The sequence below is a fragment of the Heteronotia binoei genome, chromosome 7 (genome assembly GCF_032191835.1).
Source record: "Heteronotia binoei isolate CCM8104 ecotype False Entrance Well chromosome 7, APGP_CSIRO_Hbin_v1, whole genome shotgun sequence".
In the NCBI taxonomy this organism is placed as follows: Eukaryota; Metazoa; Chordata; class Lepidosauria; order Squamata; family Gekkonidae; genus Heteronotia; species Heteronotia binoei.
Window position 1 is genome coordinate 80,075,908 of NC_083229.1, and position 13,185 is coordinate 80,089,092.

Consider the following 13,185-nt stretch of genomic DNA (forward strand, 5'->3'; position numbering starts at 1 on the left):
ATGCTATAGAGCACTTTGCAATATGGATGGCAATAGAAATTTTACAACTAAGGACTCCACTCATGGGGCTATTATCCTATTGGATTATTTCTAAAATTTCTAAAACAGATCCAGAAATTAAACTACTGATGACCCACTAAACTAAAAGGAATAAAACAGTTTAAAAGTAAGCTGCATTTCCTTCTGACCATCAAGTGAAACCAGCAAACAAAAGTAATGAGATGTTACTTCTAAAATTAAAGACAATTTCCCTGGGCAGTCAAACAGCATTTCCCACTGAAGTCTTGCAGGACAATAAGATGTCTTATAAAGGTAACGATTTTGCTTAAGATGCCACACAGACATGCCAAAACTCAGCCAAGTCACCCATGTCTGTTTGGCCACACACACAGCAAAATATTTATGCCCTGAATGTTTGTTTAAGCATTGACATTCTTTCATCCAAAAATTCAGCACAACAGAAAAAACATATAAGCTTGGCATAACAACACTAAATATTAAAAAGAGAATTCCCATTTGCTGAGAGAATGATGTAGCTCAATAGATAAAAAGATTTGCTATTTATGGGTGTTTTGGCCTCAAACATTGCACAAAACACTTTTTTTGCATTTTTAAAAGGGCAGGAGGAAGAAAAAAAGAAAAACACACATTACCAGTCTTGGTTTAAAATGCCAGTCATTTTGTTGCTGTTGCCCTCGGCCTTGAAGATAAGGAAACACTACCCGCTGTTGTATAGCATGTCCCATACAATGCCTTAGGCCTGTGCACAAAACTAGCCATCCTATAATACTTGGCCTCTGCATTCTGGCCGTCATTTTTGCTTAGCTTTAGGCTGTGCTGCGATCCTGCACAGCCCTTTTCTTATACTACCTCTTACTGTTTGGCTTCTGACTCAGATAAGCGAGTCTGTATGTAATATGCCCCTCCTTTAAACTCTATGCCTGAGTCAGGTTGTGCAACACATAACAGTTCTTGAGGTTAATGAACCATTCTGTAATTCCTGCAAATGAACGCGCACCTGAATTAAGGTGTGGCAGGCATCCCCTTTTCCCTGCCTAACACAGTCAGATGTCAGACGGTACTAGATGATTAAAACTGTAAATCACTGGCTGAGTAATTCTGCAGAAACATGCAGGGTGTGGGAGCTACTGGCATGGGTAGTTGTATGGCTTCCTTTGGGCTACAGGTTTTTATAAGCCCGGGGGGAGAAAAGCAAAACTGCACAAAAGAGACATGTTAAAGGTAGTGAACAGGAACAGACTTGGGATGTCCTTGTATGTGTATCCAGCAAAAGCCTTGGCATGCTAACCAACTGGATTCATCATATAGTGGACTGTGAATGTTGTTTTAAAATAATCACTGAAAGTATTTTCAAACTGAGATTCAACAAGGAATATTTTAATGCAACTTTAGAAGAAACCTGACAGACTTACACGGTAATCGTAATACCATCACATGAAAAAACAGATAGGAAACAACACGTTTCTGTTCCATTCACAGGAAAAAAAAGTTCTGTCAGCAGCAACCATGTACAGGTGAAAGCTAAAATGAATGATGAAATCTTATTGACAGCCATCCTCAGATTTGCCAGTCACATGGAGAAAAAATGTTATTTACCAGGTGTAAACTGCCCCTGTGCCAGGTAAACCTAACCGTCCTCATATTTTTAGATACAAAGTACGAATACTATTTTGCATCTCAGGGGCCTTGAGATGGTTTTTGCTCATGGTCACAGAAGAAAGAATGCAGCAAAGTCAAGAGTCAACTGCCATTCCCAGATTCAAAAGGTCAGAGCACAAACTTATCCTTCCTCTTCAGTTCCTGAACAATTCTGACTAAGTCAAACAAGCAATATCATATGAAGACAATTAGTATATACACATTCATATGGAAAAAGTCCTTTAATAATGCATGGCCAAAAGGGGGCCTGAAATGCATGGCCATTACTATTGACTGTAAATTTAAGGTGAAAGGTGTCAAAGGCCTTGCACATTGTTATTCTGGTGTTCTCTTGCTCTCTCACTTCTTGCTCTCCACTATCTCTTTGCAACAAGTTATCAAGAAGACTCTGCAGGCCTGGTGGTTGCCTAAGAAACCAAGGCCAATCGAGTCTGACCAGGCCAGATGTACCTGGGAGGGAAAGGGCTAGGATACTTCCCACACATCATTCCCACTTTGCCTTCCCACTTTCCCTTTGAAATTATAACAGTTTTATTGAATGTATATAAGGGGGCCCCACCAGTCTTTACAAGATCTGCCATGCCTGACAGTTATTGAGGTTCAATAAACGATTATACCAATGGTCTGTTTGATGTTCCTGAGAGACTGAGGACTTGACAAAGGGACTCACATACTAAATAGTAGTAGCACAGAAGAGGAGTTGGACTGGGCCAGGGTCTAAAGGCGCAATTGTGCTGAGTGCTCTTTGGAGAGATCAGGAAGGATACAAACTAAGGTCCACTATGCAAGATCCATGAAACTGACCTAAGATCACAAATGTAGCTTTTCTGCATGTTTAAGCCAATCAATGTGAATCATCTGTCTCGCGCTGCTATAGCTAAATCAATAATGGTTATTATGAGTAATGTCTCATGAATGACACAGACAAAGAAAATCACCCACCTGACATGAATCACCAACATACTGAGGAGGGCAGGAACAGTTCTCTACATTATAGGCAATACTGCCAGTTCCTTTCCAGCTGGCTTCTTCCAATTCAACCTCACTCAACGTTAACCGCTGAGATTCTGTGAAATACAGCCCTCTGATGTGTAATCCATCCAATCTAGACAGCATTGTCATCAGCTCTTCTCGAGATACCAGCTTATTGGTGTTTGCATGTCTGAAGTTTCCCTGTACAAAAAATACAATGAAAGCTTGGTTCTAGAATAAATTTCATATGCTGCATGCTCTCTCTCTTTAGGCATATTGTTGAAAAAAGAAATAACCACTTTGTTATATCAAGAGACCCAAAAGAGGAGAAGAGCAGGTGCTGATGGCAGAGAGCCAGTGCAGCACAGAGGTCTGGGTTCAAATCCCTACATGATGTGGGCCTCACTGGATGAAACTGGGCCAGTCATTCTTTTTCAGCACAATTTAGTTCACAGGGTTTTTGTTATAATAAAACAGAGGAACGCATAACTGAAAGTGCCACCCTGACTTCCTCAGAGAGAGAATAAGAAAAAAAAACTGAACAAACTAAAGCAGAAGCAAAAGTTTTTATTTGGGATTCCTCTAAAAAGATGTTCAAAAAGGAGGAAGATATTGAGCAATAGATATCTTTTCTTACATAAAAATTACATGCAATGAAAAAATAGGCTTTGTTTTATGATGCAAGTTAACAATAAGCATATTTTCAATTGATAGCAAGGTCATGCTACCCACAGAAAACACAAGGAAAAGACAAGCAAGAGATGGGGCTTTATAAAATATGATCAGTTTCTGCTTCTTGGAATCCATATCTCCTGGTACACTTTGTACCTTACAGGGATGCTGGAGCAGGAAGACGAGGAGGAAGAGATTTATATCCTGCCCTTCATTCAGAGTCTCAAAGTGGCTTACAATCTCTCTTCCCTTCCTCTCCCCACAACAGACACCTTGTGAGGTAGGTGGAGCTGAGAGAGATTTGAGTAAACTGTTCTTGAGGAAGCAGCTCTAAGAGAAGAAGAAAAAAAGACCACAGATTTATACCCCACCCTTTTCTCTGTATCAGAGTCTCAAAGCAGCTTACAATCTCCTTTATCTCCTTCCCCACAACAGATAACCTGTGACGTGAGTGGGGCTGAGAGAGCTCTCCCAGAAGCTGCCCTTTCAAGGACAACTCCTACGAGAGCTATGGCTAACCCAAGGCCATTCCAGCAGCTGCAAGTGGAGGAATGGGGAATCAAACCCGGTTCTCCCAGATAAGAGTCCACACACTTAACCACTACACCAAACTGGCTCACCAAACTAAAGCAGACCAAAAGAATGTCTTTCTTTTCCCTGAGACCTGTCTTATCCAGGTTCATTTGTATATTAGAGACTGCTAATAAACTGCTTCCTAAATTATAAGGAGACATTTTTACTCCAGCGAGTCTGACATATTTTCATTCTATCAGGCTCCATATGAACCATTATCTGAAGACTCTGAACAAAAAGGCTAATTTTCGTACAGCAACCACTAAGAAAAGAAGCAGCTGGAGCGTAGCAGTCACTGCCCTGAACACTTTGCTTGGAATATGCAAAAGACCCCTATCTGAGGAGATAATATTCCATAAAGCAAGGACATGTTTGAAAGCACTTTCTTGGAATCATAATTAGCTGCTACCTTGGGCATTTGTCAAATGGAAACTAGGGAGCACAAAAATGTTTTTTTTTATTTGAACAGAGAAATAGTGTATAAAAAGAAGACTCCACATCCCTCCAAATTTTATGGCATCAAAATGTATTATTACTGAAGGGCTATGGCATAATTGTAGTGTACACATCTACACTCCATAGGCACAAGTCTTATTTGCTATGCACAGCAAGCGTCACCTTTACCAGATGCCACTTCCTCATGCTGATGCTGCAGTCTGAGAGATGTTAGTAGACCTTGGCTAAGGAGCTGGAAGAAGAATCCACCCCTTGTGGACAGACTTACTCTAGCACAGTTTTAATCCCCACGGGAAAAATCTCAAGACATTAAAATGTGATTTCTTTGGAATGGTCCCCAGCCATCAGCAAGCATATGTGTGACTGAAGGTAAAATATGAATGTATCTTCTTTTTTGTAATAATTCAAGCCTGAACATGAAGTAGACAAGTATCCAGCATGACTGTTAGGTTTTATGTTGTCAGAATAAACATCTGCCTAATGGTAAACATAGCAAATAAACTCAGGAAAGCACTGCAACATAACCCAGTAAAACTGGATGCTAATTTTACAGTTTCCCTTTTCAACAGCTGCTCAACAGTTTCCCTTTTCAACAGCTCCTCAACAGTTTCCCTGTTCCATGCTCCTCACTGCCCTCTAGTGGTAAGAAATCTAGGGGTAGCACTGCAAGATTTCTTTTCCTTTGGATGAGAACTATAGACTCACAGTGTCTCTGTATGATCAGTGTCTCTGTATGAGCTACTTATTTACAAGCCAAGCATACTAGAAGCAACAAATATTTCTAAATGAGGCAGCACAATCAATAGTTCTGCAACAGAACCACAAACACCATGTGCACTCAAAGATCCTTCACTTATAGTCAACTGCTATGAAAAAGTACAATCCTCTCTGGTCTTATTTAGACTTTATACTCTCCCTTGTCTCCAGTGAAGACCCAACATGGCTTACACCCTCCCCTACTGTTTATATCCTCACAGCCACTCTGTGAAGTAGGGTAGGCTGAGAGTGTACGGCTGGCCCATAGTCACCCAACAAGCTTCCACAACAGAGTCGGAATTTTAACCTGGGTCTTTCAGATCCTAGTTCAGCCCTCTAATCACTATACCATCTAACATTCTCAGCCTTACCATGTAACTTCCCAGCTCACTATACCATATAACATTCTCTTTCTCCAACAAGACAGTGAGCCAGGAGAGAGCTGAGCTTTTCCAGCGGGCTGGTGTCATGCCCATCTTTCCTCATGAGATTCCATCTCTGCCCCCCAAACCCTCACAAGAGGTTGAGGGAGCCCCAGTCAAATGACTGCTATCACTTCATTACTCTCCACCAAAAGGCCCTTGTCAATGTTACGAAACACTAAGCCTGCATGAAGTGGAACGTGAGCCAGCAGTCAGACCTGTGAGCAGGATACATTCTGCAACACATGAGGATATTCCACCCCTCCAACTGGAAAGGGCCATGTCTCAGTAGGAGAGCACATGCTTCACATGTAGAAGGTCCCAGTTCAGCCACTGTCATCTCTAGTTAAATGGTTTCAGGTTGTAAGTGCCTTTCTCTTTCTTTATCTGCTCTGTTTCCAATCAGAGCAGACAATACTGAGCTAGACTGATCTATAGTCCGCAAGAGGCAACTTCATATGTCTATTAAAGAAACAGACTCAATTTGTCCAAATCATACATAAGACTAGGACAGCAGACTCATCTGACAAACAGGCATCATTACAACAGGTTTTCTATGCCAAGTTAATACTTATATTTGCCATGCAGTTTCTTTATATATGGCCCAAACTATGTAACTGCAAAATATCGAACATTTCAAAATGTATTTTGAAGGAAGAGCAATTTTGTATGTTGTTTTCAATGCTATGCTATAAAATAGGCGAAGGGAAAATCATTCTTGATTGTGAAGGAAAGTGAATGATCACAGCTCTTACCTCAACTAGTCGAACTGATCCATAATACTGCCTCCCAGGCAAAGGACTGTTAGGATCCACATAGATTATTTTCAGCTGCTTTCCCTGTACAAAATATCATTCCAACATAGAGCAATTTGTTTTAAAAATGAGCATTTACTCTGCTAATTTTAGATAGACCAGCTGAAATCTAGTATTAGTAGGGAGGACCACAATGCAGTTAACCTCAGCAGTCAGTTTTGTGAAACTATGAATCTTAACTAAAATATTTTTATATAGTATCATTTTTTAAAAAAAAAAATTAAAACAGTAATTTTGTTGTGCCCACCAGCAATTTGTTTGTGACATCTAAATTAAGAATAGAACAGAGCCTGGGCAGAGATTAGGAGCAGGCTTCATCCCCCACCTCCTCCAGCCTTCCCTCACAAGAAACACCCAAAGCCCCAAACAGAAAAGTCCATGTTTGTTTGACTGCTGAAGTATCTCCTCTGTGTAGAGGTTTAAACCTTCTTTTAGTAGATTTTCTTTCACAGTTTGCACCTCCCCATAGTGCGGAGATAAAGAAAATTTTAAGCATGGAGTGGGAAACAAACCATGCAAGGGGCAAGGCCAGTTCCTCTCCTGATAGGACTATGAAGCTATCAGCTAAAAAGGACATTTGGTTAGCTCCAATCTGATTTTCTGCTCATGAAAAAGGAAGGAAGGTTTTTCTCTGACCATCCAAGGGGGACAAGAATTGCACAAAAAAAGCAACCCATAAGGCTTATGAAAACCCATTTGAGGTGGAAAAAGCTGGCTTTCCTGAGTTCCATGCAAGGTTATTCTTACCATTAACTCCACATCAGGTCTTTTTCCCAGCAACATCATGCCTTCACTGGGCAAGCCAAAGGTTTTCACCTGGTAACTCAGGTAGCCACCATATGAAGAGAGCTGAAAAACACATTTATGAACAGTTATGAATGCAGTTCTTACTTTTGACATTATTTCTAGGCATTATAATAACAGACAATCTCAATGTTTTCATCCTTTTTAAGGACTTCATAAGCAATACCATCAAAATTTTTACAGAAATCAGAGAGCAGCTATGCATCATTTATTTCCAGATGGACTATTTATAGGAACAAGAAGATATTAGCTGAAAGGAAGTGTGCAGTTGATGAAGAATAAGAAAATACTGCTAAGTGATAATGGCATCATACAAGATACAGAGTTGGATCCAGCACAAATACTGCACAAGAATTGTGGATCTTCCCATTTTTCCTTCCTCCCATTACTCATTTCTGACCCCAGGAGTAATAACCATATGGTTTGGTAGGGTACAGTGAGGAGGCAAGGGGGTCAAATTTCTTCCTTCTTTTTGCATCCGTAGAGCCTCCTGGCCTGTAAGGCTATTAGTCCACATGGATCCTGCATCAACAGGAGTAAACTTTCCTGATTTCAAAAAGGATTCCCATGGAAAGGGCAAAACAGGCAAGATCTGTGACTGTCAAGGCTTCTGCAGGTGGATTGCTGGAACCAACCCATGGTGTGTAGAAACAGAGGTGGAAGAAAACAGTGACTCCAATGAATAGGGAGAAAGAGGAATGCAAAATAAAATGTTTAACAACTTTAAACATAGTTGCATGTGTCACACTGTAATCTAAAAGGGCTTGCATTGCTCTTATGCATAAGAACCTGGAACACATACCTTTTCTCCCAAATAAGATGGTGGTGCCACCCAGTACAAATTCTGCACAGAGGGAGGCAACTCTTGAACATCAGCAACTACACTGTTGCTGCTTGGATTGAAACTGATAGGGATGTCCGTACCATCCATTTCTTCTAGGTGCCAGTTCCTCATATCAACAAACTAATGAAAAAAAAGACTAGAGAATAAAAAGCTATGAAAATGAATATATCTCTTCCCAGGGAAGGAATTCATTTATGTGACTACTAAGTCTATTGCAGAAATCTTTTTCTTCAGCCATGGAATCTACTGCTCTTGTGAGTAAATTATACGACTCCTAGTCACCACAAATCATCTCAGGCTACATGTTAGATTTGCCTATGGAGATCAGCATTGGGCATACATTGGACAAGTTTTCCACATAAAAATCTCAGGTTTACAATTTAGTTTCATGAAGGGAGTTTCCCCAGGCCTTCCTGCAACTATTAACAAATGGAACTGGGGAACTAGTTAACCTTCTCTAACAACAAGCACAACAACATGTGGTAAACATACCTTAGCTGTACGTCTATTTGAACTGTGACATTTATTGGTTACTCCAAAACAAAAGCAAGTGGTGCAACCCTTTGGATTAGCGGAATCCAAGTAAAATGAACCAGGACGGCACATATCACACTGTGCACCTTCAACATTCTCCTGTAAGTTAGTTCAAGAAATCATTAAACATTTCCTCATAAAGTTCTGTAGTCATATACACATTAAAAATAGCAGTATAGCACATTCACAGTTCTACAGAATGTTTCTTTTAAGTTCACAGGTGCAAAGTTACAGGTGAAATTGTTTGCCTTTGAAAGTACAATGTTTCCCTCTGAAATGCCTAACAAATGGCCTTGCTCTCTATTTATAAATACATATACAGTTTTGGTTGTTGTTGTTTCAAATTATGGCCTCTCTGACAGTTTTGTGGATGACTGCAGGACCCGGTCCAGTTTCTGAGAGCCCCAAGGCATGATGCCCTCAGGTGGATCTCCATTTCATGCACATGTGCAGATATGTGTACTCATAACAGCACAACTCTTATGTGCCCGGCTTTGCTGACCCTGACAGGGCTTAAAGAAGAATAAAAGAGTCACTTTCTAGTGTAAGATCTTACATCATTCTGGTCATCCTATAAATTGCCACTCTAGGAACTACAGGTGTGTTACTGGGACTGCAGGAGGGGTGAGGCTACAGAAGTTTGCCTCTGGCCCTACTGCCTGCTGTGTTGGATTTGACATGACTATACCTTCTCTCCTTGCAAAGCAATTTTGACCCTAGACCACTGGTCTGTCTGAGATTGGGTTGCTTCCTTTTGGCCCTCATTCCTGCCTGGTGCAATTGGTTTAGCTGGACCCAGCTGTCCCTAACGTCCAGGTAGGTGCCACTCCTAGAACTAAGGGAGGATTGCCCCAGAACCCTTGGGGGCAATCTCCCCTCTCCTAGTTGGATGAGGCTGTCAAGTGACAACTGTGCTCTGCTGTTTATAAGCACCTCTCACAGAAGAAAATGGGAAGTAAGTCCTGAGAACCCTGCAAGGCAAAAGTGGTCAAGTGTTTCAAATAATACTGACCATTCTAACCCCTGATGCCAGCCTTGGATGAGTTTTACACATTTCATTTCTGTTAGTTACTGGTTGATTTAAACTATATATACACAATTATCCTTAGACTCTAATCAGAAGTATGTATTTGAATATTTGTTGTGAAAGAACCCTACTGAGTTAAGTGTGATAGCAATGGCAACAGAGCACAGAATGACATCAAAACTCACACATGCCTATGTGCTTTGATTCTGATTTTTTTGTGTGCTATTACTGCAATAAAGAAAAGGAAATGCATTGTACATGACTAGGTATGGATGGAGGAGCTGACTAAGGGAAATAATGTAGAACACAGAGACCCAACCTTGTTTCAAAACAAGCAGAGACATGTGTGCCAACAAGAAAAATTAGATGCGGGGCTGACACTTGACTGCATTAATCATTTGAGTGAACTACAACCAAATAAAGGAATATTATCTACATTTACTAATGAGCAGTAGCATTCCACTGTGGTGGTAGAAGTGCAGTAAAGTTTTGAGTGGTATCCAGTCAGGCTTAAGTGAGCACCCTGAGACACCAGTTAGCAGAATGAAGGGGCAATCCTCAAACCAGAAGACTTGGTGCCTTAATGGAATTGGGACAGTAACCCCTTAAGGGATGCCATGATTGTCAACCCACAGATCTTGCAACTAGGGAGAAAGGACACAGCACAACTCCCTTAAGCCTGAGCCATAAGCACTTCTGCTTAGGGCTCACAGCCAGGTTGGCCTCTCCTGTGAGGTGGCCAGACTGTTCTGCATTCCAGAATACACAACAACTAGGCTATAGAATGGGTTGGCCTACAGGCGCTGCAGATCCTTTAATCAATATAAAATTAAAATAAATTTAGCCCTTTAATCATCCCATCTTATGGTATCGGTTCTCCTTATTCAGCATCTGCCTGGAAAAGCCTCTTTCATCTCATGGATCTCTCTAAATAGATTGGTTTGTAATACTGAAGTTCTGTTGAAGCCAGTGAGAGTATACTGTGCCCTGAAACAAGGGAAGATTGGAAAGATAAATGCTCAAGAATCAGCAGGGCTAACATATTTTCTTCTAACCCAAGACTTCTCTTTGTGAAGCGGATAACTGTTAATTACATTTTAGAATTACCTCAGATGTTCAAGTTATGACAACTCAGGTAAGGAAGAACACACTATTGGATTCCACCTCAAATTTCTGCACAAGGAAATATTTGTCTGCAGAGCCTGATGCCTCCTCCCATCCTGCTGCATCCCAGAATGTCCCCTTGAAATGCTACTCCTGGAAGAATGGAGACCCTCAAGAGTAGCCTGTGGGAGATGGTGGTTGACACAATTGTGGGGAGGGGCAGCAATAATCACCTTTTTGCCTGCAGAACTTTTAGGCTGATTTCTTGCAATTTCTTCTAATAAATACCTTTTTTATTATTCCTTAACCAAATGAGGCAATGTTAATTATAAAATAATGACTAATACAGATAACCACAGTAACTTGAATCAAAAGCACCTGACCTTACAAAGGCAAACTCCTGTCTGTGGATTACAGATGTCAGGTTCTGTTCCAGTTCTGTCACATTTGCAGGGTTTACAGTCAGGAAAACCATAGGAACCAGCAGCACATCGATCACATTGTCGTCCAGTTATCCCTGTGAGACATCTTCAGCAACAAAACAAAGAACAATTTTGTTTCAAAAAATTGCTATTAGGAAATAAAGCCAGGTTACAGTGGAGATTTTATATAATGCAAAGAATCGGAGAAATGTAACACTTAAGAGGACTGTAAAAGCAATTAACCCCGTCACATTTTTTTAAAAGGAATCATGGAACAAGATGCAGGTGACTTGACCTCGGGCTTTAGATTACTCTTACACTTTGAACAGTGTCACAGAGTGAAGAACTTTTTTTGGTACAGTGGGTTGGATCCACCCAGCTTTTCACTGCAGGTTAGGAATTAGGCTTGCTAGTCCCCAAGTCCCAGCAGGGGATTCCCGAGTTCTGCAGGCTCCTCCCCACCACCCGGCCAGTGGGGGGAAGCCCTGTGCCTTTAAATTTCAGCAGGCTTAGAAGAAGCTTGCAAAGAAATGCTTGTGTTTTGGAAATGTGTTTAACATTTCTATTCACCGTGATTTTACTTCTTTTTAATATTGCAACTGTCTTTAGTGTGCTAAAGTGCTCTACAATCTGTTCATTCTGTAAAATGAGAATTGAGGCAGAGAATACTTTGCCTAATATTGCTCACTGATTCTATGACTTAGTGGGAGAGTCCTTTAAAATTAGGTACAAAGGAACTGCAACCTGTACAACCAGTATCCACATCTCCACTGCGGTACACTGTATGATAGACAAGCCCATCAGAGGGGCTGTACCAGCAATAATTGTTTAGGATACACAAGTGCAACATTAGATTATAAATGTGCCATGCCACTGTTTCTTGGCTGTTACACAAAGGTGAACATGATGGTACATAGATTTAAAAGTGCCAGCTGCACGTCAGTACCACTGCCCAATTTAGTCCAAGTATAGCTGCTATATTAATAGCTACTACTATAATGGACAAATGGACCACAGGCTTATACCAATGAATTTTCTATGTGTGAGTTATAAATTAGCTTGTGGGGCTTTTTAGCACAACTTTACAAGCCTTAAACAAAGTATATTACAATTGATAAGGCATGCAAGATAAAACCTGCACATGGTGGGGCACGTTGTTAAGGGCATTACAGACAAACTTTGATGATAAAGTAAATTTGCAGATTGCATTAGGACTTTGGACCCAGGAACATTCCATAAATCTCAATTTCATTGCCACAATGAAAAGAATGGTTCTATTGTAAGCATTGTGCTTGGTGTTCAGTTTTCATTCTCTGGGCACACTAAACTTGTAAATCTAAACTAGTGGTAATGAAAGGTGGCATTTTTATAAAGAGCTACCTATCAATTTAAGGTAAAAGGAGCTTGGATTTAGTCCAAACAAAGCTACTGCCCTTGATCTAGAACTCTGCATATGCTCCAAGACACATATGAAGTTCCTTTCCTGAAAAGTCTTTCCCATTCACTTTAATGGATAAGGCAGCACCTCAAATGCAATGAGAACTACCCCTGTTCTGGTTAAAGAAGAAGAAGAGGTGGTTTTTATACCCCACTTTTCACTACCCAAAGGAGTCTCAGAGTGGCTTACAATCATTTTCCCTTCGTTTCCCCACAACGGACACCCTATGGGGCTGAGAGAACTGCTCTTGAGAGAACTGCAATTGACCCAGGGTAACCCAGCTGGCTGCATGTGGAGGAGAGGGGAATCAAACCTGGTTCTCCAGATTAGAGTCCACTGCTCTTAACCACTACACCACACAGACTCTCAAACCAATATATGTGTCAGCTTTTTTTTATATCAAGAATACGATCAAACTCTGCCTTTCAGATATGGTGTCCCATAAGCCAAAAAGATGGACAGGCATAGTAATTTTAGGTGGTGTATATTCAATAAGCATAGAAAAGCTAGGTGGTTCACTGGGAAGTTAGAGACCCCTGCTGCTGAGCAGCAACTGAGGAGGACAAAACCATGTGTCTGCATGCTGCCAGCTCAGCGGCCACCATTCTTCCATCTTCACCTAGAGACACCCTTCAATTTGCCACCTCCTGGGCTACAGGCCATTTA

General features: G+C 40.9%; 1 protein-coding gene across 1 annotated transcript in view; it reads right to left on the minus strand.

Moving 5' to 3' along the window:
• LAMA3 (laminin subunit alpha 3) overlaps positions 1-13,185 on the minus strand; it is a 163,950-nt gene that overhangs the window by 50,489 nt on the left and 100,276 nt on the right. Inside the window, exons 34-39 of the mRNA XM_060243900.1 lie at positions 11,043-11,187; positions 8,487-8,627; positions 7,953-8,114; positions 7,094-7,195; positions 6,287-6,370; positions 2,623-2,853 (exon numbers count right to left, since the gene is read on the minus strand). Of these exons, the coding sequence (XP_060099883.1) occupies positions 2,623-2,853; positions 6,287-6,370; positions 7,094-7,195; positions 7,953-8,114; positions 8,487-8,627; positions 11,043-11,187 (865 nt within the window). The remainder of the gene's footprint in view (positions 1-2,622; positions 2,854-6,286; positions 6,371-7,093; positions 7,196-7,952; positions 8,115-8,486; positions 8,628-11,042; positions 11,188-13,185) is intronic.